At 39.0% G+C, this 25,158-nt stretch overlaps 2 protein-coding genes across 2 annotated transcripts in view; both read right to left on the bottom strand.

Annotated features, from left to right (window-relative positions):
• Window positions 1-1,680: 1,680 nt before the first annotated feature.
• Ms4a3 (membrane spanning 4-domains A3) lies at window positions 1,681-13,045 on the bottom strand. The gene is made up of 7 exons (XM_028770193.1): window positions 12,861-13,045; window positions 11,399-11,508; window positions 10,250-10,387; window positions 7,811-7,867; window positions 4,785-4,943; window positions 3,496-3,597; window positions 1,681-1,949 (listed from the first exon to the last, which is right to left on the bottom strand). Exons 2-7 carry the CDS (start codon window positions 11,483-11,485, stop codon window positions 1,851-1,853), a joined length of 642 nt encoding a protein of 213 aa, XP_028626026.1. The 5' UTR covers window positions 11,486-11,508; window positions 12,861-13,045; the 3' UTR covers window positions 1,681-1,850.
• A 2,450-nt stretch (window positions 13,046-15,495) lies between these two features.
• Oosp2 (oocyte secreted protein 2) overlaps window positions 15,496-25,158 on the bottom strand; it is an 11,190-nt gene continuing 1,527 nt past the window's right edge. The window contains exons 2-5 of the mRNA XM_028770083.1: window positions 19,700-19,881; window positions 17,841-17,944; window positions 17,288-17,461; window positions 15,496-15,583 (exon numbers count right to left, since the gene is read on the bottom strand). Coding sequence (XP_028625916.1) covers window positions 15,496-15,583; window positions 17,288-17,461; window positions 17,841-17,944; window positions 19,700-19,881 — 548 coding nt within the window. The remainder of the gene's footprint in view (window positions 15,584-17,287; window positions 17,462-17,840; window positions 17,945-19,699; window positions 19,882-25,158) is intronic.

Raw genomic sequence — 25,158 nt, 5'->3', positions numbered from 1 at the left:
ATAATGTCATTCTCTATAGTCAAAAATCAAATTCATAATATAAAATATTTTCAACATAATAAAAAGTGAAACACTTTATATTGTAAGGACATGAAGTTTTTAATTTTTAAAAAATGCAAAATGTATAAACCATATTTAAAAGTTAAACTGACTACAGCAGTAGTTGGACAAACTTGAAAAAATAAAGGAAATAAACAACAAAAACAGAAGTTAATCACTACAAACTATAGGTCTGGTGAGACAGCTCAATTCATAAAGTACTTGCTGTGCAAACACAAAGACATAGGTTTGATTCTTGCATTGAGTAAATTTTAAGGATGAAATAAAAGCCAGACATGGTGGCACACCCTGGTACTGCCAGCAGCAAAGAGAAGTAGACAAGCAGATCCCTGGAGCTCCTTGGTCAGCCAGCCAACGCTAACTGATGAGCCCTACTTCCAGTGAGAGATCATGTCTATAAAACAAACTAACAAATAAGGTGGTTGGTGCCTGAGAATGCATGACACCAGAGGTAGTCCCCTGGCCTGCACACACACTTCTCAAATTTATGAGACATCAGATTCTATATGCATATTCCAGGGGTGGCTGAATTAAAGTTCATTTTTATTTTCTAAATTTCTCATGTGTGTACTCCAGAGTAACTAACTATTCAGCAACTTTTAAGATGTTATCTCCTAATGGCTTCTATTTCCAGCTATATTTGAGTCATAGATTTTATAAAAATGTTATAGAGCCTCCTCAGTGAAATGGCTCCATACGAGAGCCAAGCTGCTTCCATGGAGATATCATGGACCAATACAATCATCAGTGTAAGTGTTTTAATAGAGTTTGACCATTCAGGGTATGTCCCTGGGCCTCAAAGTGAGGTCAACTCCACCAGAATCTAAAGGTAGTAGTCAATTCTGGCCATAGGAAATTCTAGTGAGGAAGCCACAGTGTTCTTGTGTGCCATTAACATGCTCTGATAAAAGATGATTGAAGATGTATTCAAATAAAAGAAAGTAGATCATCTGTAACACAGTAGAAATAGAATTAATGAAAAATGGTCATATAGAACAAAATCCCCTAACACATCCATCATTGTATCAGGACATGTGTGACTCCTAGAAGCTGATGGATATAAAATCTGAAGCTTGAGGTTCAAGTACAGTGAAGTGAAAATGAATCACAATGATTTGTTTTAAAGTGCTAGACTTGGAATTCTGACATCAACCAAATCAAGAAGCATTTTTTTTTCCTGTGATGAAAAAAAAAAAAGTCCAGCTCATTCTCATGCCCAAGAGGTAGCTGAAATTTCACTTCTATTGAGAGTCCAGACAATAGGGATGATCGCTGGGTGTGGTGGCTCACACCTGTAATCTCAGTAGTTGGGAAGCTGAGGCATTATGAGGGGTTTGAGTATAAAAAAATCAAACTGAGTATGCTCTTGTGTGCCTATAATCCTGAAAATTGAGAGGTGAGGATAGGACAACCAGGAGTTCAAAGACAGGCTTGGTTTCATGGTTTACTAAAAGCCAGCCTACAGGGCATGAGACACTGGGTTTCAAAAGAAAGGGGGAAAAAGAGAATTATTATATGTTCTTTCATCCTTAAGCCTCACAAAGCAAAGGAGTAAGGAAAAAAAGAGATCAATATCTGGAAAGAGCTTTGGAAGAATGACCCTAGAAGTTGATCCAAGAACATCTAAAGAAATATATTTATTCGTCCAGATCTAGACCATGCTAGTGGATTTACAGAGAGGCAGGGAAAAGATTGGAACAGATGCCAGCGTCCTCGTGGACATTTCCATTTCCACAAGGAAAGATTGTGTTCCATCTGTTCATGCTCTGCTGAGTTCGCAGATGCAGTTCTCACTCTTCGGTGGTTGGAGGCTGAGTGTTCAGGTTCTCAGAATCGCTTCCTTCAGGAGGCATTCCTGATTCCATAGAATTAGGAGGTGAAGTAATTGCCTAGAAAATGAGACACCAGTTCTTAAGAAGAGGATCATCATCTTCCCTCTCCACTCCATCCTTTCTCAGTACCACCATGATCGCTATCACAGATCCACAAAGATTTCTTCACTGATGATTACTCTATTAAACACTGAATAATGATAGTATGCATATGGACCAGAGACAAACAGAACATTTTTATTTTCATTTCTGTGGGTTACCACTACATATGTGGTTGCAGAACTGAATATGGAGATTGCGGTGACAGTCAATAAAATCAAATGTATAACCTATCTAAGGTGCTTCTGCATGCTCCTATTGAACTGTATGCCTTTACTGAAGACTTGGTTCTGAACACACAGCTTGGTGCGACCACACCACAAAACACCAGTGAATGCTGCTCAAATTAGATATTTCTATGTTATAAATGGCAGCAATGTCTCTCTAAAAGCCTAGTAATATAATTACAGAAGGCAAATACCTGTAATATTTTCTACTATACTTCCTTAACATATAAGCATCAAATTAGCATATTTTTGGTTTGTTTTATGTGAGTGAGTTTGATGTTTAACATTGCTGTTTGGGTTGTTGACTTGAGTTTGTAAAACATTGCTGAATGAGTTTTGACTTGGGATTAGGACAAAATTTCCAGCATTTTTCGAAATGGCCATAAACATACTAAACATATTTTTGTTGTTTGATACTATATGTTAATGCAAAGCACTATTCTCAGCCACTTTCAGAAACATGAAAATGATCACCATCTTGTAACATCTAATATTTAGCCAAGATTTCATTATTATGGAAAAATAAATAAGAACATTCATTTCATTAATATGAAAATATGCTTTGATCTTTAGTACATGGTTAAATTAAACGCCAACTAATTGTTTTAAATAAATTTCTTTATGATTTACTATCCATGAATGTTTGACCCTTAAACTTCTTTTTTTGGTTTTTATTTAATCTTTTCTCATACATCTCGACTGCAATTTCCCCTTCCTCCACTCCTCCCAGTTCATGCCCCTACTTCCCTTCTCCCCAAGATCCACTGCTCTGCCATTTCACTTCACAGAAGATCTCCTGGGGATATCAACCAAATATGGCCTAAGAAGATCCAATGAGACTAGGAAAGATCAGGCAAAAGAGTCAGTGATATCCTCATTTCCACTCTTAGGAGTCCCGCTAGGGCTGTGTAAAGCTTCCTTGACCAAAAAGGAATTACAAGTGGAAACAAATTAAGAAACTGAATTATATGATCTAAATATCAAGCAAGAATATGTATGTGGTCATCCTGAGACATACATCTCAAAAGTAAAAGTTATAAGAAAATAATTTAAATTAATTTTAGTTGCATTAAAACATATACTAATATATAGCTTAGATATTCAAATCTGAATCATTTCCAGCCTTACTTCATCTCATACATTGATCTAAGAAATAATTCCCAGAACCCCACAAATCATAACCATACAAAGTTTTCTTATTCTAAAAGTTGGAAATAACTTCAACCACTGTGGAATTTTCAGATGACAGAACATGCTCAACATTTACACAAACTCACCTCTCTTGAACCACAAACATTTCCTAGGCACCACATGGCTGAGATAGAAATGGTCATGGCCAGCTCCAGCAGGGTGAGAATCAGCTTTAAAGACACCAGGCCCTAGGGAAATAATGCCTCAGATTAAATTGGTGGAAACATTCAGAGGGAAAACTTGTCAGCAGGAAAACAGACTGAAGAACCCTTGCAGTGTAATGCAGATTAGACTGAAGATTGACTTTATGAACTATCAAGGGGAGAAGAAATCACAGAATAAAAATTCTGACACCATCAATAACACTTATCATTGTCATAAAGTACAGAAAAGAATACACAGTTTAGTGAAATGGACAAAAGATTATGATTTCACTGACAGGATTTCAGGGGAGGTGTAGGCATTTACATTAAGCATATAGACCAAAATACAATGCTAGGAGGAACAACATATTACTACAGAAATTTACCATCATTGCTGAGCACCTAGAAGAAATACATGATCAAATTTCTATAGAGGAAAAATACTACTTACTCCATAAAACAGACATAGATAAATACAAATTTAGGTGATTAAAAATTTAATAAAGGATGGAATAGAAAGATGGCTCAGTAATTAAGAGCACCTGTTGGTCTTACACAGGACCCAGGTTCAATTCCAAGTACCAATATGGTTTGTCACAATCATATTGAAAGTCTGTAACTCCAGGTCTAAGAGATCAAGTACCCTCTTCTTACTTCCTCCAGCACCAAAGACACACATAGTGCACATACATGCATACATACATACATACATACATACATACATACATACATACATACATAATGCTGGGGATATAGGCAACACACTCACATAGTCACACAAAATCTAGACCAAATATACATATGCATGTAACTAAGTTGATAGCATATACCTAACATGAACAAACATTCCAAGTTGCAGAATAAGTGGTATGTCTCTGAAGTTTGTTACATCAAACAAATGTATGTGAAGTAAATTAATGTATTATTTCTGGTGAGTATAATAAATAGCAGTAATAATAATACAACATGATGGCTAAATACTTTTTTCATTACTTACCAAATATTAATGTACTACATTTTATAGCAATCTATTAGGTAGGTGCTACTCATTATTATCTTTATTTCAAAGATAAGAAAATTAAAATATAGACAGATTGTCTAATGTGTCCTTCATTACAAAACTAATAAATAATAATGCCAATATTCAAGTTAACATAGTATATATACAACATGCTGTTTTCCTGTATACTTTGAATGGTTTAAAATATGTTATTATCAGTTTTTAAACATACATTTGATGAGGAACCCAGGAAAATGCATACATCAGGTGATGGCGAAGACTGGCAACCCTTTAAAGCCTGGGTATTGAGTGCCAAATGTACAGAAAGGAAAGCAGTCCCAACAAATGCAATTGTTGTACTGGCAATGTTCATTCCAAAACTGTTTTGCATCTAAAACAAAAATAAAATGTCCATTAATATATGTAGAACATCCTTCAAACCCTTGGCAACTGAAGCATATATTTAAGCACCCAATAGTATTTTAGGCACAGAGCAGTCTCCTGTGAACTGAGATTCTCCCATCGCACAAAGAGTGTAAAGACCAGCAGTAAAACAAGGAAGGGGTTAGGATATATAGTTCAATTGGTAGAACGGTTGCCTAGCATGTATGAAGTCCCAGTATCAATCATCAGTACTGCATAAACTGGGTGTCATTGATTCTGTAATTCCAGTGCTCTGTGGGTGATGGCAGAAATTACCACTCAAAGCTAGCCTATAATGTATGAGACCATATCTCAACAACAACAACAAATATACAAAAAAAAGGAAAACTATAAACACACTAGTGTATAAATTATGCCATATTTTTAAAGTAACTAAATATTGAGGCTAATAGAATGGTATAACAAAATGGAAATCTAAAGAAAGTAGTGGAGGCATTGCATAGTAATAACATATGGGGATAGGAATAAATTTCCCTAGATGGTCCAAAGGAAGTCTGGGTAAAAAAGACAGTTCAAAGTCCCTAAGGCAATATGTTCCCAGGAGGCAAGAAAGCAATGGTAGATAATATTAGGAAACTAAGTCAGGATTAACAGAGATATGTATTATGTAAAGCCATGTAATTCATGAAAATTCTATTTCTAATTCTGAGAAAAACACAAAATTGATGGAGGATTTTGAGTAAAGAAATAATAGATCAATAACCCAAACTGAGTCATTTTGTTTTTATTAAGATCAGGAAAATGAGATCCACAAATGGAAGCAAAGAGCCCAGTTAGGAGACAACATGGAATGCCATCAGAGGAAAGGTGAGAAAAAGCCAAATACAAACATAACTTATGAGAAGGAGCCGATGCAATATGCTGATACTTGCTTCAGGAATGTGAAAGAAGAGATTAGGATAGGGATAGCTCAAGTTATTGGTCTAGGAATCTAGAAGGATGAAGTTTCCATCAGTTGACATGAAGAAGAGACTTCATAGAACAGGTTTGAGGGATAACAGAAGTTGAGTTTGGGACCTTTCAGCGTTCTAAGTAGAAGAAAAATTGATGGGACAACCTGATGCTCAGGAGAAAAATCTTAGCAGAACAAAATTTTTGTCAGGAGTGTATATCAGGCGTGTGATCATAGCAGTGTCATCTGAAGCAATGAAAATGTCTGAAATCATCAAAGTAAATACAGACTGAGCAGAGAAGATGCCAGTAATGGGAACACTGGGAACGCAGCCCTATAGAGTTTGGAAAAGGAAAAGGAGACTGTTGTAGTAAATATGTAATCTCAATCGGGGCTTTCTACCCTGCCTTTGATCATTCAGTTCCCAGATAAAAGACACAAAACTTTTATATTTACAATAAGCCTTTAAAGCACTAGAACTGGGCTGATATCAACCCCTGTGCTATTATATCTACTTCCCTGCCAATAACTCCAAGATATATGACTAGCCATGTTCTGCCTGGGCTGCTTTTACTCTGACTGGCCAGCCCTCATGGCCTGTTCTCATTATCTCTTACCCAATGACATCTTGTCTTCTTTCCACCTTCTCTCTCTACCCTGGTTCTCTCCTCAGACCCAAAGCCCCACCTACCTCTCTTCTGCCCAACTATAGGCTGTAGGCATCTTTATTCAACCAACAGTTTTAAATTAAGTATCAAGGTTATATAGCATCACTTGGTTATGAGAGGATTCCCTCCTCCCTGAGGCAACCAGATCTTGGGGGCAAGTATTTAGCATTACAATAAGTGGCAACAGAGCAAACCTCAACAGGAGACTGTAAAGGAGACTTCAAAGGGCAAGAGGAACATAAGCTACTCAAGGTGTTCTGGAGCCCAAGAGAAAAATTACCAGGAGAGGAGTTGAGCACAACAGTGCTCATGAGTGAAGTCAGGAGGGGGCCAAGAACCTGTTCACTTTCAATATTCTTAAAGAGAGAAATTACAGAAGCCAGGAAGAAACAAAAGAATTAAGGTAGGAAGGTTTAACTAGAACTGAATAGATAAGAATTGTAGACAGGCTATAGATAACGCCTTTAAAATGGAGTTTTGTCACAAACAGAAAAATGAACTGTACCTAGCTATCAGGGAAAAATAATGCCAAGATGATATAGATACAGATAGATAGATAGATAGATAGATAGATAGATAGATAGATAGATAGATAGATACTTAAATGCTGATTTAACTTTAAAGTACCTAGTAGAAATGTATTAAAGTGATGAATTTGTATAGTGGGAAAGGGCATGGGCTAGAACACCCAAGTAGGAGGATCAGCTCTAAAGAAAGTAAGTGAGTTCCTCCATGGTAAAAGCTGAGGGAAACCCTGGAGCAGGTCTAGTGCACACAGCAGATGTTACAGTATTTTAGTGTATGTGTCTGAAAGTCTCTCCATGGCTTCAGTTTCTCAGAAAAGAGTGAACCCATCATCAGGGAGTGGGAATGAAAGAAAAAGATAGGTGTTTAAGGATGGAATGTTGTCATGAAAAAGCCGATGTGTGTGTGTGTGTGTGTGTGTGTGTGTGTGTGTGTGTGTATGTGGGGGAGGGGGGTTTGAACAGAATGGGACTAAACAGCTAGATAACTCAGAAGCATAAAACAGAGTTACCAATTTTGTAATGGATAATCAAAAAGAGAGAAATTTTTGCTTTCAAATTCGAAGATAGCAGTGAAAGACCTTTCACCAAAAATAATTTGTTAAACCTAACAGCACACAAAAATCTTGTGCATTAAGTGAGACTTGGTTCCTCATCTTTCTTACGGTTGGTGGGTAATTTATTTCTGCTCATCTGGTCATAGAGAAAAAGAGGAAGAACTGGCACTTACCAGCATTCTTGTGGGGTTTCTCCCTGCTGCAACAGTCAAGGATCCTGAGCTGATAAACTGTTTACAATAGGAAGTAGGGCAGATAAAGGGACCTTTAGTCTTGAGCATTTTCTCCATGACATTCCCCTGACAGCAGCTATCAGTAGAAGTTACCCAAATTGTTTTTGTTCACAAAAAAGCATACTTTGCATTATGCATTATTTTATATGACTAAATTTTAAATAGTTCATAATATAAGTAAATCCGTCATAATTTCATTTTTTTACATTTATCTTTTAATGGGTTTAATATATGCATATAAATAATGAAATACTATAGTTATATTTATGTTACTATAAATGATACATTTTCAAGTTTTCATATCTCTGCCCATACTTCAGACTTATCTGACTTATTGGTCTAGATGCTTCAAAAGAGCACTTATAAATCTAAATGCATTCTCCAGTTTTAAAATCATTATATTCATGCGCTATCTTTCCATGACTCTAATTTTGATAAATTAGATTTTTCTATATATTTATGATTTTTCAAAATTTTCAGTTGGTAAGATTTTATAACTCTTTATCCAAGTTACTAACTCTTGGAGAATAAAGGCTTGCTAAGCAAAACTTAACTACTGAATTCTGGATAAAATGTAGGAAGAGGCTTTGAGTTCTGTCTCAGATACCAGAGATTTTTCACAGGTCTTCCCAACCCTGTACTTTGTGAATGTGCACCCTTGTTTTCAATAGTAGCTCCAGCTTATAGCCAGCGTGGGGTTCTGGGTAGATCACTAAGCCTTGTTTCAGCTCAGCTTCTTTTCCCATCTAATAACATGTCCCCATGTTAACATCATCTACTAACAGCTGTGTGCTATTAAAGTGGGGAGACTATGTAAAAAGTGTAGGAGAAAGAACGTATCCAAAATAATGATAATATATGCATCTCATTTAATTTCAGAGACCCCAAAAGAAGATCTTTTTGCTATTTCTGACACCCTAGTAAGGAAACTGAGGGCAAACGTTCACGTCTAATCTTTTAAACCACATCCCTGATAGGATTATAAAAGATGAAGCAATAGAAAGGACCCTATAGTGGGTGTACAGCCGGCATGCTCATGGTTCCAGGAGTTGATGGCTACAGACAAAGGTAGACAGGGAGAACAGGTCATACACCTGGAACTTTCCCTAAAAGTGTACTGGGGCCATAGAGCAGCTTTGAGAATTAGAATCAATGCTCAAATCTTTTGGTGGTGCTAAAGCAAATCCTGATCCCTAATCCTTTCCCCTTTTAAACTTATGTGTGTGGCCTACATGTGTCTCTACACATCCGTACAGTTCCTGTAGAAGTCAGAAGAGAGTGTTGAATCTAGAGCTGGAGGTACAGACAGTTGTGAGCCTCCTTGTGGGTGCTGAAAATGGAAGCTGAGTTAATTCTCTGGGAGAACAGCCAGTGCTCTTAACTGCTGAGCCGTCTTTCTGGCTCCCCTTCCATTTTTAAACAAACCAATTTCACTTTCTGAGAAAATAAAACCCAATGCTTATGTAACACCTGAAATTCTACTCTTCTTTCTTTTCTAAAATGCAGAGCAGAAATTCTTCACTTGGGCTGTCAAGACTTATTATGTAAAACAATTCAGGAATACTTCTGAGTTTAACACTTCCATCCAAATTTTATCTTAACTTTCTCAGAATTTCAGAAATGTCAAATTCCAAGTGCCACTGTGAATGAGCAGCTTACACCATGAACTGAAAATGCACACAGTCTTTTCTCAGACTAAGAACCGGTGCTGATGCTCCATCTTCTTTCACATGACACTTGTGCTGCTGCTGTCTTCTGTCCTTCCTTCCCTTCAGATCTCTTTTCTCCTCTCCTGGTCTCTATTCTAGTCTCACAACTTATGCCCACATCCACACTTGCTTATAGATACATATGTAAAAATTAAAATTTAGGAGCTGTAAAGGAGAAAAAAACCACAGTTTTTATCTTTCTGAGTCTAGAAAGCTTTGAAGCTATAGTAGTCTTCGTGTGTGTCCATGTCCCTGTGCATGTGTGTGCGCATACATGTGTGTGTGTGTGTGTGTGTGCGTGTGTGTGTGTATGTGTGTATACACATCCAAGGACTTTTATGTTCCACCACTGAGATGCTTACAAACCCATGTTTACTGCTGCACCATTCACAATACCCAGGAGATGGAGCTGGTCATGTCCATCATGCCCACTAACAAGTGAATAGATAAATAAAGTGTAGTACATATACCCAACAGAATTTTATTTAGCCATAACGAGAAAAAATAAAATCATAAGTTGCACTGACTGAAAGAAAGGGGCTTTTTCCTACTTTTGTCAGAAATTATAAATCAAAACCAGAGCTGGTAATCTTCAAAGAGTACTTTCATATTGAGCACACTAGCAGGGCTGGGTAGGAGATGGTCTATGGCCAAGGGAATTAATACTCACAAACACAGCACCCCAGAGTGGGTACCCTGTATAGAAGGTGAAGAAAAAGAAATGCCTGAAGTGGTGGAACAAGTGGTGTAAACAAACCAGAAAAATACCCAGAGCTAGGATCAGTAGTCCATTAAGGATCTGGATGGCCTGTAAGGAAGAAGAAAGAAAGAAAGAAAGAAAGAAAGAAAGAAAGAAAGAAAGAAAGAAAGAAAGAAAAAGGTATAATGTTATTTTTATTTTCCTCAGAAAGGACTTATTGTGGCTTTAAATGGTTTAAATGCTAAGCCTAAATTAAATGAACAAGATCTTGTTCTAAAAAGATCTTGTTTAGGACCATAATATGACAAAGCCAGAAAGCTGTTAAATTTTTATTTTAAAATATTTTTATTTAAAATGTAGATTATGGTCATCACTGAAGCAAAAATATCTATCTGAGCTACAGAATGAGTTCAAGGTCAACATGTGTGATTTAGCAAGACTTGGTATAAAAAAAATGTACAAAAGGTTGGAGTTTTAACTGAATAATAGTGTTTCCCTGGCATCCATGAGGACCTGGTTCTCATCCCCAGCACCATAGGAAAGAGAGAAGGGAAGGGAAAGGGAGGAGGGAAGGAGAAAAGGAAGAAGGAAGGCAAGGGGAGAGGAGGGAAAAGAAGGCAAGGGTGAGAAAAGGAAAGAGAAGGGGAGAGAAGGGAAGGTGAGGGTTGGGGGAGGGAAGAGAAGGGAAAGGGAGGGAAGGGGAGATTGAAGGGAAGGGAAAACAAGGGTGAGGGAAGGGAAGAGAAGGGGTGAGAAGGGGAGGAGGGAAAGAAAGGGAAGGGGAGGGAATGGAAGGGGGAGAGAAGAGAGAGAAGGGAAGGAGAGGGGAAGGGAGGGGAACTTCACAGGACTCAACCTCCTAATGCAAGTGGTCAGAAAGTACCAAGAAACAACAAAGATCCTTAGAATAAATTCTCTGAGGTATGCTGGAATGGATATTCTACTCTATAAGAAACTGATTGACTCTCTATTTCTACTGCCCAGTCTCCATGACCCTATCTTGTCCTCAATGACTTGATAAATAACTCAGAAATTTCTCTTCTGGACATACAGGAGGGTGTCCATGTAATCTTTTGTTCCGTCTCTCATAAGCGAACTTTGTGACAAAGGCTGACTTACCCCGAGGGCTTGCAGTACTCCTCTTTGAACATGGTGTGACTCATCCAACAGCTGATAAACTGAACCACCAGTCTCCTCTGGCTCCATGTGTCTGCCTGGTGAGGTACCCCCTGCTGAGATCCCCAGTCCTGTATTAGGAAGTTTCTGAGAGGCCATTTAGGGCTGTTTGTGGCTGTCAAGGGAAAGAACCCAAAGGCTTGATGGCCTTTGACCACTTTCTAACAGTATTTTTTAGTCTAACAGAAGAGTTCATCTTGTCCACGCATCAGGATTGCTCTCCTGAGGAGGGCCTGAGTTCCAGGAGTCACAACCTGCTCCGTGTCTTTCTACCCTAGAACTGTTCCCTTCACAAAGCAAACTCTCTCTCCCCACAACAACTTGGCCTGGATACTGCAAAAATCAAGCTTTCAAGAAACCCTTTTAGTCCTGGCCTAGTATGAATAGTGAACCCTTTCTTTGGGGAATCCCTTCAGCACATGTTTCACAGGCCTCAAACTGAGCTTCAAGTTTAAAGGTGCTTGCATCTCTCTGTGTGCTTGTCATATTTGCTCTGCAGTTTCACTGCCTCACAGTTTGTATGGAGCTAATACATACTTCAGTAACAGTCATGTTTAAGAATAATAATAGAAAATCAATTAGCAGGCACTGGGTCTTCATGCTAAAAACACCACACAATGTCTTTGGAGAAAAAAAATAAGTCTGACACATTGTTGATCTTTTTAGAAAAGAATCGAAGATAAACTTCAGCCTTCAGGTAAAGCAAACCATGTTCTATAAAATATAGTCAATTTGGCTTTTAAAAGAAATCTAGAAATTGTAGACTTCCTAGCGTCCCACTAAGGAGTTCACCTTCCCAGTTCTATCTGTGTAGAAGACCTTTTTTGGGTGTTTTATTCATGTCAACCAATTCAGTTCTCAAAACATCCATTGGAACAGGTATCATCATTATAACATTTCCATTTTACAAATGAGGAAACAATTCATTAAATAACATTCCCAAGTCCACGAGGCAGGGATCTGAGAAGCTAAGGGTCAAAATCTGCCTCAAGTTATCACTTAACTCTTCTTCTGAGCCCATGCAGGATCTGACTCACCAAACTTATCGTCATTCAGATATTCCAGACCACCTCTCATAGCTAGATCTGGCCACCAAATTCAGAGGCAGCCTCTAACTCTATCAAAGTGTGTGTGCGTGTGTGTGCGCACGCGTGCATGCGTGCGTGCCTGCCTGCCTGCCATATGTCTATCCAAGTCTACATTTTCCAAATATATTATGCCAAAAAAAATGGCACCAGGGTAATATCTGCATTCTAAAGGCATTTATCTACACAGCTAAAAATTCCAAACCTCTACTGAGAAATGAAATAGAAGACTTTTACCCCAAGAAGACCATAGGGAGACACCTTTAGCAGACAAAAATGAAAAGACAATTCCAATGGAGAAGGGGCTGGTAGGGTTTTACCTCAAAGACTTCAGGATTTGACAGAGTCCTTTCCCTGCAAGTCCATCTTACTACTGAAGAGGAGACAGTCAGGGGACCGGAGTCTGTCCCCCAAACCCAGCAGTTTCCTCTTCCTCAGGCTTAACGAATCTCTCCCTTGTGCAATGCCTCAGCAAAGCCAGTGGAAGAGTTTTTGCTGGCTTCCTGAAAGGTGTGCTAATAACACTCATATTTGAGGGCAGTAATGACCCATCCACTACCCTAAGTATGCCCATAAAAAGAAGGAAGCTGATATCTGCAGCCATCAACTTCTGGCCCTAAGACATTGCTTCACACATTATTGGAGCAAGAAATAAAAGCCAAACATGTGGCTAAGTCAGTGGGAAGGTAGTGTGGAATGGGGGAGAATAGGTCAAGCTATGTTATTACAAGGTGAAGCCAGGCAGAATGAATAGTGTTGGAAGGAGGGACAACATACTGTAGCCTCTGAGGGACTGAGTTTACATAATGCATCAGTGATGTTGCTAACTGTTTTTATAGACATGATAATGTTTAACCATCTCAGGCCAAGTGAGGTTAGTTCATTTGTCCTAAATTAGGACAATAGCAATTTAAATATATTGTGCTTACTATTATATCAACTGTTGCTTACTATTCAATTTGCTTCAGGTTGCATCCATTTCTTCCATCCTCGAGATAACCCAACACCTAAACACCACTACTAAGTCAATGGGATGGAAGACAAAACTAACATAGAGAAGAAGATAGTCCGATTCCCTCATATTTAACCAGCTGTATTTGTCTGTTGTCTGATGGTATAAGAGGATACCACTGACAAGGTAAGTTATAAAGAAGAAGAGTTTATTTTCTTCGTGGACATAGGATCTGAGAAGTCCTGTGCCAGAACACTGGCACCGCTGAGGGCCTTCATGTCATGCCATAGAATGGAAGGAGAAAGGGAGAACACATGAGAGAAAGCAGAGGGTGGGCACTCATAATTGTTCATTTAGGATCACCTGGGAAGTGAAATATGACTCTGATTAGCTCTGTGAGAGAGTTTCCATAAAAGTTTAACTTAGAAGATGAATCTTGAATATGGGACTTGAAATCATATGGCTGAGGCATGGGCTACATGAGAAGAGGAACAGGAGCTCAGTGAACACACATCTCTGTCTGCTTCCTGACAGCAGAGAGTATGACCAGCCTGTTGCACTACTGCTGTCACAGCCAGAGCAGTCCTTGTCACCATTCCTCCTTTGATGTGTCACCTTCAAATTGTGAACAGTCATAAAACTTTCCTATGTTTCTTTAGTCTTTTTTTTTTCATCCTCTATTAGGAACTGATTCTGACTATACCTCACTCTGATGTTAACAGTGATAACATCAGCCTGTGCCTCACGTTCTGGAAGTGCCAAGATGAATGACGTTCCTCTAATGCCTTATCTTGACCCACTGTACCCCAGTGACTTTCAGAGATCATCTGAGGCTTCAGCTAAGGTTGGGACCCTGTGTCTGAAGCCCCCCAAGGCTAGAACTCAGGTAGTTTTCTATGGTAGAAATGATTTGTTCCCATATATGGTCTCTGTGAGAGCTTTATTCCTACAACATTTTTCTGCCTAGGCATCTATAGTGTCTGCAATAGTCTTTAAAATCTAAGAAATGGCCTTATAGCTCTTACATCTTACATGCCTAAAGAATTGGTGATATGTGGGCAATACCAAGGTTCACATCTTGCACCTTCTCTGGGGTAGGCTAACTGACAGACACCTAGGCTTACTTGAGTCCTGGTTAAAGCATCTGGGAAGTGCTATTCTGGGATATTAGGAGCAGAGTATTAAGAGATTTGTCAGGGAGCCCTTGGAATCTATCCTGCTTCCATCTCCCCCAAAGGATTCTGTATTTCAAGAGCCCTGGGCTTAAAAAGCAGCTTTGAAAAGCTCCAAAATCCTTTGTGGGCTTCTCTTCCATATTCATGATCCCTTTGTCTATGCTAGTTCCAATTAGTTACACATGTGACTTTGCATTCTTCTTCTGGATGTTCTGTAATTATTTCAACTCTTTGCCTTTTAGTTTATTTTTTCAATTACAAATTCCACCTTAACCTCTTCTCCTCTTGGGTCTTACTGTTGTTAAAATGACCATACAGCAGTTGGAATCCTCTTGAATTCTACATTCCATAAAGTCCTAGGATGCAAACACAACCTCTTGTTATGTCACAGAGTATTACAGAGCTCAAGCTAGCCTCAGACTCACTGTGGAATTAAGAACAACCTTGAGCTTTTGAGCCTGCTCCCTCTGCAGGTTTCTCAAATTACAGGCATTCATCTCCACACTCCTGTTTACAGAGTCCTGGGGATCCAAGTCTGAGTTCTGGGAATAGCAAACAACCACTTTACCAAAAGAAGTACACAATCAGCCCATGCACAAAATCTTGCCAACTTCCTTGCAGCTATGTAATAAGGATGAACGTGACTCTAGTTCCCAGCCCCTTGTTCCTCATTGCTACAATCTCATGAGAATCCATGGCAGAGAAAAGGATGAAAAGTGAGGTCCTAGTAGTCATAAATACCAGATTCTGGGTGGAAACAGCACATGAAAGAGGAGGAGGGCAGATATCACAACTGAAGGATAGTTTGGGGGTAAGAGATTGTGGAGATTAGGTAAACAGAAGTTCGGCAGCAGCCCTATCGTCAAGGCTGACTCCAAAGCCCAGAGCCAAGTGCAGGGACAGGTGAAAGACTGACCTAAACAGCAATCACAAGGAATTGGTGGAAAGGACAGTGGTAAAATACAAAACATCTCGCCACCTCTACTCCCACGACACCAACGCCTTTGACGATGCTGCCGCCACCACTAGCACCTGAGTACTGTTTCAGCAAAAGCCATTGCAGGTGGAATATCACAAGAGAAAAAATCAACAAGAACATGAGTCAGAGGATGAAAGAAGAAGGACAGGAAAATGGGAAAAAGCTGTTCTTTTTTAAAATTTAGAGCTGAAAAGTCCTAAAAAGAACTTGAAGTTTCAGCTGTGTTGTTTGTAAATTAAAAGTGGAAGCAACCATTTCAGCAAGCCATACAAATGGGTTCAAAGAATGGAAGGCATGTAAAGAAAGCACTTCAATCACACGACGTGACATTTTAAAGGTCAAAAATAGGCGCCTCTGTATGCTTTAAACCAGCACTTTTTTTTTAATAGATAAACTAAGGCTATGAGAGAGAAGCTTACATAATTGGTGAAATGAAGAAAGGAACTGGATTTGTTCCTGGCTTATCCTTAAACCACCATGTACATTTAAGATACATTGCTTCCCCACCTGAGTCTAACCAAGTGCCTGTGAGATCAGGCACTGGGATAAGATATTTTAGAGTCATCTTCCTGAAGCTGAGGGGTTCCAGCACTGTTCACCTTATCACCTAAGAATGCTGAAAGGAGAAATTCCATGCCACTCCCATGAGAAAATCCTCAAGAAACACACTTGAAAGAAGATATAGTTTGTCCAAGTTTCAGAGACATCACCTTTGTGCTAATGGGCTTGTACTGAGTGCAGGCTCTCTGTTGAGAGGGAAAAAGGTAGAAGTACTTAGCAACAAAAAATCTTCCAGTGGACTGACCCATAGGATGAGTCCCTGCCTGCCAACCTTGGTCATAAATGCAGATGAAACATTACAGAAGGAGAGGAGACATCTGACATCAAACTTCAGTGATGGGAATATTTGCTTAAATTCAAAGCATGAGTTGAATTTAGATTAGAGTCTATTCTCAGAGATTAATCACCTGAGTATGCTGTCACCTTAAATTAGTTTCAGAATGAAGCTCTTTTGAATTAGAACACTATAAACATTATTAAAGTATCTGCAAACAAAAGACTATTTCCTAAGAGTTACCTTGTTTGTTGTTAAAATGTAAACTAGGCCCAAAGTTTCTATTCTCATGCATTAATACACCTATTCCTGTTTATTATTCTTCCTGAAAATGTTTAAAACATGTTTCTATTAGATCAAAACATGTGGGCTGGTAGGATAGATAAGCAGTTAAAGGTGCCTACCACCTGTCCTGACATCCTGAGTTCTAGACCTGGGACTCACATAGTTGAAGAGAAGAATCAACTCCCACAGGTTATCCCCATCCTCTACACAAGCATCATGGTATGTATGTGTTCACACAAACACCACCACCACCAGCACAATTTAAAAAATAAACAGTAAATGTTCAAATTTGCCATTAAGGACATATTCTTGAATCTAGGTACAAAATAGAAAACAAAATTTAATTGAATAATATAAATTGCCTAATAGGTAACATCTAATTTACCTGCCATACACATGAGTAAAATAATCAAAGAATACATCTTTATAATCAGAACCTTTATTTAATTGGTGTGTAGGAATGAGATATCTAAGGGAAAACTTAATGTCAATGTTGTTTTCTTATTGAAAAAAAGGTTTGCCTTGCAGTGAAATTTGTGATGCCAGCACCGTCCCTACTCCTATTCAAGGAGGAAGCAGCATGGTGAACATTTAACCCCAACGTTTCTGCCATATCTTCAAAGTCAGTCATAAAGAAACTCTCATGTGGTTTTGGGTCCTCCTCAGTAGACACTGGCATGAGCCACACTGACTTCCTAAAGAGAAGGGGAACAGAGAGAACCAAGATTGGAGGTCTTGGTGCCACAGCTTTCCAAGTCAAAACTTGGAGTCAAATTATTCTTATCTTTATTAAACACCATCACATCATCATCAACTTGATAACTTAGAATATAGAGACAACAGAATCAATGCAAGTTCAAGACCAGGTTTACCCAGTGAGTTTCTGGTCAGTAACTGGGTTGGATTTCTGAATGTGAATGAATGGATAGATGTTCATGTATAACCTTAAAGACTATGCACCAGAGCTCTGCTCATGTCTGTTTGTCTGACTAGTCATTTTTTTAAATTTTAGATTTATTTATTTGATATGTTTCTGTTAAAGCAGCTCAAAGGAGAGAGATCCACAGGACTCACCAAGATGCAGAACACTGCAAAGGGATTATCTGAAGTTCCAAACAATGATTCCTTGGACGAAAGTACATCTCAGTTTCAAAACGGACGATTTCTTCTGAGATAACCTAGGAAATCACACTGTTTAGGAGGAAGGTGTCCTAGCAACAGAAGAGCCACTCATAGAGGTGAACACAAAACAGAAATTATCGATATTTCAAAAGGTGGCTTCTGTCATTCTCAGGTGCATGTGACGTTCCAGCCACTGAACAATGGGACAGAAAAGGAGCACTGTAAGAGAGAACTGAAAGCACTTTTAGACAAGAGCATCCTAAGTCACCAAAGCAAACTGTCATTTGACAGACTTTGTAATAGAATATCAATGAAAAGCATTCAGGAGTTATTTCTGAGTGCCTTTGTCTCTCTGTCTCTCCACTTTTCCCTTTGCATCTCTCTGTCACATCTCCCTGCTCCCATGTGTGTGTATGTGCATGTGTGTGTTCATGCATGTGCCTACATACATGCATGTATGTATTGTTCTCTTGTGTTTGTACATGGCCTGCATGTACTACATGCACATAAGTGTGTGGATATACCCACCCATTTGTGCACATGCAGAAGCCAGGGCATAATGTAGGTGTTTTCCTCTATCATGCTCCAACTTACTGCTTCGAGGCAGGGTCCTTACTAAACCAGAAGCTGACCATTTGGACTAGGCTTGCTGGCCAGCAAGCCCTCAGCATCTACCCATCTCTGCTCCCCAGTGCTAGGATTACAGCCATACCACCCTTTTCACATGGTTTGCAGACTTTCAAACTCAGGTTCTGATGTTTGCAGAGAAGCATTCTTACCCACAGAATGATTTCTTCAGTCTTCAGCAGTTTTTTAGTAATAAAATTTAGAGCCACATAACAACAACAACAAATAGTTTAAAGCACAGATTCTGGAGGGAAATCAGTCTGTCTTATTAGTAGAACATCACCAGCCCATTATAAAACCACAGCTGAGCCAATTGTGCAACCCCACCCCCTCCCCATCTGAAGCTCCAGGTGCCTAATTTTCCCAATGCAGTGCCTATCATAAGTGATTAGACAATCAGTGAATGGCTCCAAAATATTACTATAGTATAAATACAAACTTTAAACATCTATATGAAAAAAAACCAATGTCCCAGAATGAAATTACAGTTTTAAATTCATCCCTAGCTGAATAGCTAACCGATAGTTAATTCCAATGAAAATCCACTCCCATATAGGCATGCATCCTAATGGAGCAAGGGTAAATTTCAGATAACTAAACTGAATTCACTAATGAATTGAACATTTAATATCATATACATTGCCAGGACTGGAGATATGAAACATTAGAAGCATTGAATACAATGTAAAATTGTTTGTGAAGAGGCTAAGACGATGGATAGGTGAATAGAAGTGCTTGAGGCTCTTGCAGAGAACCCAATTTGGGTTCCAAGCAACCATCAGGTGGTGGCCTACAACTGTCTGTAACTCCAAGGGATCAGATGTCCTCTTTTGGCTGTCATAGACACCTGTACATATTCATGCACAAATATAGATAAACAGAAATAAAATTTTGATTAGAAACTTATTACTGGACTTTTGTGAAATAGACCAGAATCTTTTTAAATTATTTGAAATCATTGCTGGCATCATAAGAGTACAGATCTGTGTTACAAGCTGCCGGGCCTGAAATTGACCCAATAATTGGGGAGGAATACATTTGGGAGCCTAATGTGCTACAGTAATTAGTTATTACCAGTAGAATCATGGATATGGCTCAGGTAAAGGACCACAATGTTAGCAGTAAGAAAATAAGCATGACAAAAACACTTATTACTTTTATAGACAAAACTAAACAGTTCTCACCTTTGTCCTGATGCCACAGTGAAAAATAGGGTATATAAAATCATACTGATATGTGTGTATTCGAGTTGCAGGGCAGCCCTGTCCCAGAACTAATTCATCAGGAAAAACATACGGGTTGTATCTGTTCTGAGAAGCGGCACTAACGATGACTATCATCCAGTCCTGGGAACAACTTACATTCACTGCAGAAAAGATACACATGAGAAACATCAAGTGTGTATTAACTTCAAGAAAGAGCTAATTTTCTGTCAAGGGTAAATGTAGCTTTAAAAAGAGCCTATGACTGGTCTCCATCTGTGCCCCAGAGCAAAGGCTTTCCCACAGACCTCCTCATCCAAGTCCTGCCTGGAAAGAGCTGATCTCCCAGGAGCTCTCACTACGAAGCCAACAGATGAGAGTACCACTTTTGCTCCCATAACTGTCCAAAGAGGAACTCAGCAGGAGCACACAGGCCACAGGAACAACAGAGCAGCTAAGGACAGGATACTTCTGGTCTCCATCTGCAACCCGGTGCTAAGGGTATCCCACAGCCTTCCTTACACAAACCCTACTCAAGAGAGAGCTGGTCTCCCCAGGAGTCCTGACACACCTAAGATCACAGGCTCAAGGATCCACAGGAGGGACAAAGTCCAGTGAGAGACAGCCATGGCAGGTAGCACTAGAGATACCCAGATGGCAAGAGTTAAGGGCAAGAACACAAGCAACAGAAACCAAGGATACTTGGCATCATCAGAAACCAGTTCTCCCACTACAGCATGTCCTGGATACCACATCACACTAGAAAAGCAAGATTTGTATAAAATCACATCTCATGATGATGATAGAGGACTTTCAGAAGGACATAAATAACTCCCTTAAAGAAGTACAGGAGAACACAGGTAAACAGGTAGAAACCCTTAAAGAGGAAACATAAAAATCCCTTAAAGAGTTATAAGAAAACACAACCAAACAGGTGAAGGAATTGAACAAAACCATCAAGGACATAAAAATGGAAGTAGAAACAAAGAAATCACAAAGGGAGACTACCCTAGAGATAGAAACCCTAGGAAAAAAATCAGGAGTCATAGATACAAGCATCACCAACAGAATACAAGAGATGAAAGAGAGAATATCATGGGCAGAAGATACCATAGAAAACACTGACACAACAGTAAAAGAAAATGCAAAGTGCAAAAAGCTTCTAACCCAAAACATCCAGAAAATCCAGGACACAATGAGAAGACAAAGCCTAAGGATAATAGGTATAGATGAGAGTGAAGATTCCCAACTTAAAGGGCAAGTAAATATCTTCAACAAAATTATAGAAGAAAACTTCCCTAACCTAAAGAAAGAGATGTCCATGAACATACAAGAAACCCACAGAACCCCAAATAGACTGGACAAGAAAAGAAATTCCTCCCATCACATAATAATCAAAACACCAAATGCACAAAACAAGGAAAGAATATTAAAAGCAGTAAGGGGAAAAGGTCAAGCAACATATAAAGGCAGACCTATAAGAATTACACCAGACTTCTCAACAGAGACTATGAAAGCTAGACGATCCTGGGAAGATGTCATGCAGACCCTAAGAGAACACAAATGCCAGCCCAGACTACTATATCCAGAAAACTCTCAATTTAACATATATGGAGAAACCAATATATTCCACGACAAAACCAAATTTACAAAATATCTTTCCACAAATCTGGCCCTACAAAGGATAATAGATGGAAAACTCCAACACAAGGAGGGAAACTACATCCTAGAAAAAGCAAGAAAGTAATCTGCTTTCAACAACCCCGAAAAAAAGATAGCAAAAAAAAAAAAAAAGGTACAGCAAACCAGTAGCCAACATCCAACTAAAGGGAGAGAAACTTGAAGCAATCCCACTAAAATCAGGGACTAGGCAAGGCTGCCCACTCTCTCCCTACCTATTCAATATAGTAATTGAAGTTCTAGCCAGAGCAATTAGACAACAAAAGGAGGTCAAAGGAATACAAATAGGAAAGGAAGAAGTTAAAATAATCACCCTTTGCAGATGATATGATAGTATACTTAAGTGACCCCAAAAATTCCACCAGAGAACTCATAAACATGATAAACAACTTCAGCAAAGGGGCTGGATACAAAATTAACTCAAACAAATTGGTAGCCTTCATCTACTCAAAGGATAAACAGGCTGAGAAAGAAATTAGGGAAATTATACCCTTACAATAGTCACAAATATAAAATGTCATGGTGGGACTCTAACCAAGCAAGTGAAAGATCTGTATGACAAGAACTTCACGTCTCCAAAGAAAGAAATTGAAGATCTCAGAAGATGGAAAGATCTCCCATGTTTGTGGATTGGCAGGATTAATAGAGTAAAAATGGCCATCTTGACGAAAGCAGTCTATAGATTCAATACAATCCCCATTACAGAGTTAGAAAGGGCAAGTCTCAAGTTCATTTGGAATAACAAAAAACCCAGAATAGCAAAATCTATTCTCAACAATAAAAGAACTTCTGGGGGAATCACCATCCCTGACCTCAAGCTGTATTACAGAGTAATAGTGATAAAAACTGTATGGTATTGGTACAGAGATAGGCAGGTAGATCAATGGAACAGAACTCAAGACCCAGAAATGAACCCACATACCTATGGTCACATGATCTTTGACCAATGAGCTAAAACCATCCAGTGGGGAAAAAAAGACAGCATTTTCAACAAGTGGTGCTGATTTACCTGGAGAACAGCATGTAGAAGAATGAAAATTGATCCATTCTTATCTCCTTGTACAAAGCTCAAGTCTAAGTGGATAAAGAACCTCCACATAAAGCAAGATACACTGAAACTAATAGAAGAGAAAGTGGGGAAGGGCCCCAAACACACGGGCACAGGGGAAATTTTTCTGAACAGAACACCAATGGCTTACACTCTAAGATCAAGGATCAACAAATGGGACCTCATAAAATTGCAAAGCTTCTGTAAGGCAAAGGTACTGTTAATAGGACAAAACAGCAACCAACAGATTAGGAAAAGATCTTTACCAATCCTACATCTCATAGAGCACTAATATCCAATATATACAAAGAACTCAACAAGTTGGACTCCAGAGAACCAAATAACCCTATTAAAAATGGGGTATAGAGCTAAACAAAGAATTCTCAACTAAGGAATACCAAATGGCTGAGAATCACCTAAAGAAATATTCGACATCCTTAGTTATCAGGAAAATGCAAATCAAAACAAATCTGAGATTCCACCTCACACAAATCAGAATGGCTAAGATCAAAAATTCAAGTGATAGCAGAGGTTGTTGAGAATGTAGAGAAAGAGGAACACTCCTCCATTATTGGTGGGATTACAAGCTGGTACAACCACTGTGAAAATCAGTCTGGCAGTTCCTCAGAAAACAATACTACCTAAGGACCCAGCTATACCACTCCTTGGCATCTACCCAAAAGATGTTCCAACATATAACAAGGACACATGCTCTACTATAGTCATAGCAGCCTTATTTATAAAAGCCAGAAGCTGGAAACAACAGATGTCCTTCAACAGAGGAATGGATACAGAAAATGTGGTACATTTACACAATGGAGTACTACTAAGCTATTAAAAACAATGAATTCATGAAATTCTTAGGCAAATGGATGGAATTAGAAAATATCCTGAGTGAGGTAACCCAGTCACAAAAGAACACGCATGATATGCACTCACTAATAAATGGATATTAGCCCAAAAGTTCGACATAACCAAGATACAATTCACAGACCACATGAAGCTCAAGAAGATGGAAGACCAAAGTGTGCCTGCTTCAGTCCTTCTTAGAAGGGGTAACAAAATACCCAAGAGAGGAAATACAAAGTATAGAGAAGAGACTGAAGGAAAGACCATCCAGAGACTACCCCACCTGGGGATCAATCCAATATACAGACACCAAACTCAGACACTATTGCAGGTGCCAAGAAGTGCTTGCTGACAGGAGCCTGATAATAACTGTCCCCTTAGAGGCTCCACCAGAGCCTGACAAATACAGAGGCAGATGTTCGAAGCCAACCATTGGACTGAGCAAGGGGTCCCTAATGGAGGAGTTAGAGAAAGGACTGAAGGAGCTGAAGGGGTTTGCAACCCATAGGAAGAACAACAATATCAACCTTCCAGACTCCCCAGAGCTCCCAGGGACTAAATCACCAACCAAAGAGTATACATGGAGGAACCCATGGCTCCAGCCACATATGTAGCAGAGGATGGTTTTGTCAAACATCAATGGGAAGAGAGGTCCTTGGTCCTGGGAAGACTCAGTACCTCAGTGTAGGGGAATGCCAGGGCAGGGAGGTGGGAGTGGTTGGGTGGGTGGGGGAGCACCCGTATAGAAGCAGGAGGAGGGAGGGTGGGATAGGCAGCTTCTGGAAGGGAAACCAGAAAAGGGGATAACGTTTGAAATGTAAAATAAAATATCCCAAAACAGCAAAAAAATGTAAAGCAACAAAAAAGAGATAATTTATACAATAAATTATTTTGTATGTCAACTTCTGCTTCCAAAAAAGAAAAAAGCCTGAAGGACTTTAGGATTATCATTGTTTTCAAAATACACCTGCTTAATTATTCTCAAATACATAGATAGATGTCTAATATTTCACAGGTGAAAACCAGCAACATCAGGAATGAGAAAATAAAATCACACACAAAAAAAATAACCAGGTGGTGGTGGCACACGCCTTTAATCCGAGCACTTGGGAGGCAGAGGCAGGCGGATTTCTGAGTTCGAGGCCAGCCTGGTCTACCGAGTGAGTTCCAGGACAGCCAGGGCTAAACAGAGAAACCCTGTCTCGAAAAACCAAAAAAAAAAAAAAAAGGAGAGAGAGAAAATAAAATCGCTTATGATTTTATTTCCTTCTGAAGAACTGAGATCCCAGAAAAGTTGCTATATTCAGGAGTGTGTGAAAGGGAATACTTTATCCCCACAACCTTTGTTGAAATAAATGAAGAGAAAATATGGTGCAGAGGAACTTAAAACAGCCTCAATCATGAGAGAAAGAGTCTGAAGAGAAAACTCACCCCCCTCACAGCTTCACAGTGCTGGAAAATCCACCCTCAGGTGAAACTTACCCTTAGCCTATACATTGAAATCTTCAGGAAGCCAACCACAAAAGTTACTTTTAATGCATGCATTGTGAGGAACTTCCCATAATGGAAAGAAAATATATGTGGTCAATGAGGGTGAGGCTACAGTGGCCTCCATAATTCAACCGGGCCTGTGAGTCTTTGAAGAAGCCATCATTAAGAAGACAAGGTGAGTTTGGGGGAATTTGGGGGAAGGCAGGTGTTCTACATCTATGTTTTTGTGTGTTTAAAATGTTATTCTATTATGCCCTAAATAGGAGAATTTGGAAGAGCTTCCTAAAAGAAAAAAAAAATATATATATATATATATACATATATATATATATATATATATATATATATATATATACAGAGAGAGAGAGAGAGA

This window comes from Grammomys surdaster, unplaced genomic scaffold (assembly GCF_004785775.1).
Source record: "Grammomys surdaster isolate TR1022 unplaced genomic scaffold, NIH_TR_1.0 198, whole genome shotgun sequence".
Taxonomy (NCBI): Eukaryota; Metazoa; Chordata; class Mammalia; order Rodentia; family Muridae; genus Grammomys; species Grammomys surdaster.
Note: the sequence above shows the minus strand (reverse complement) of the source record. Positions and strands in the feature narration are given on the sequence as shown.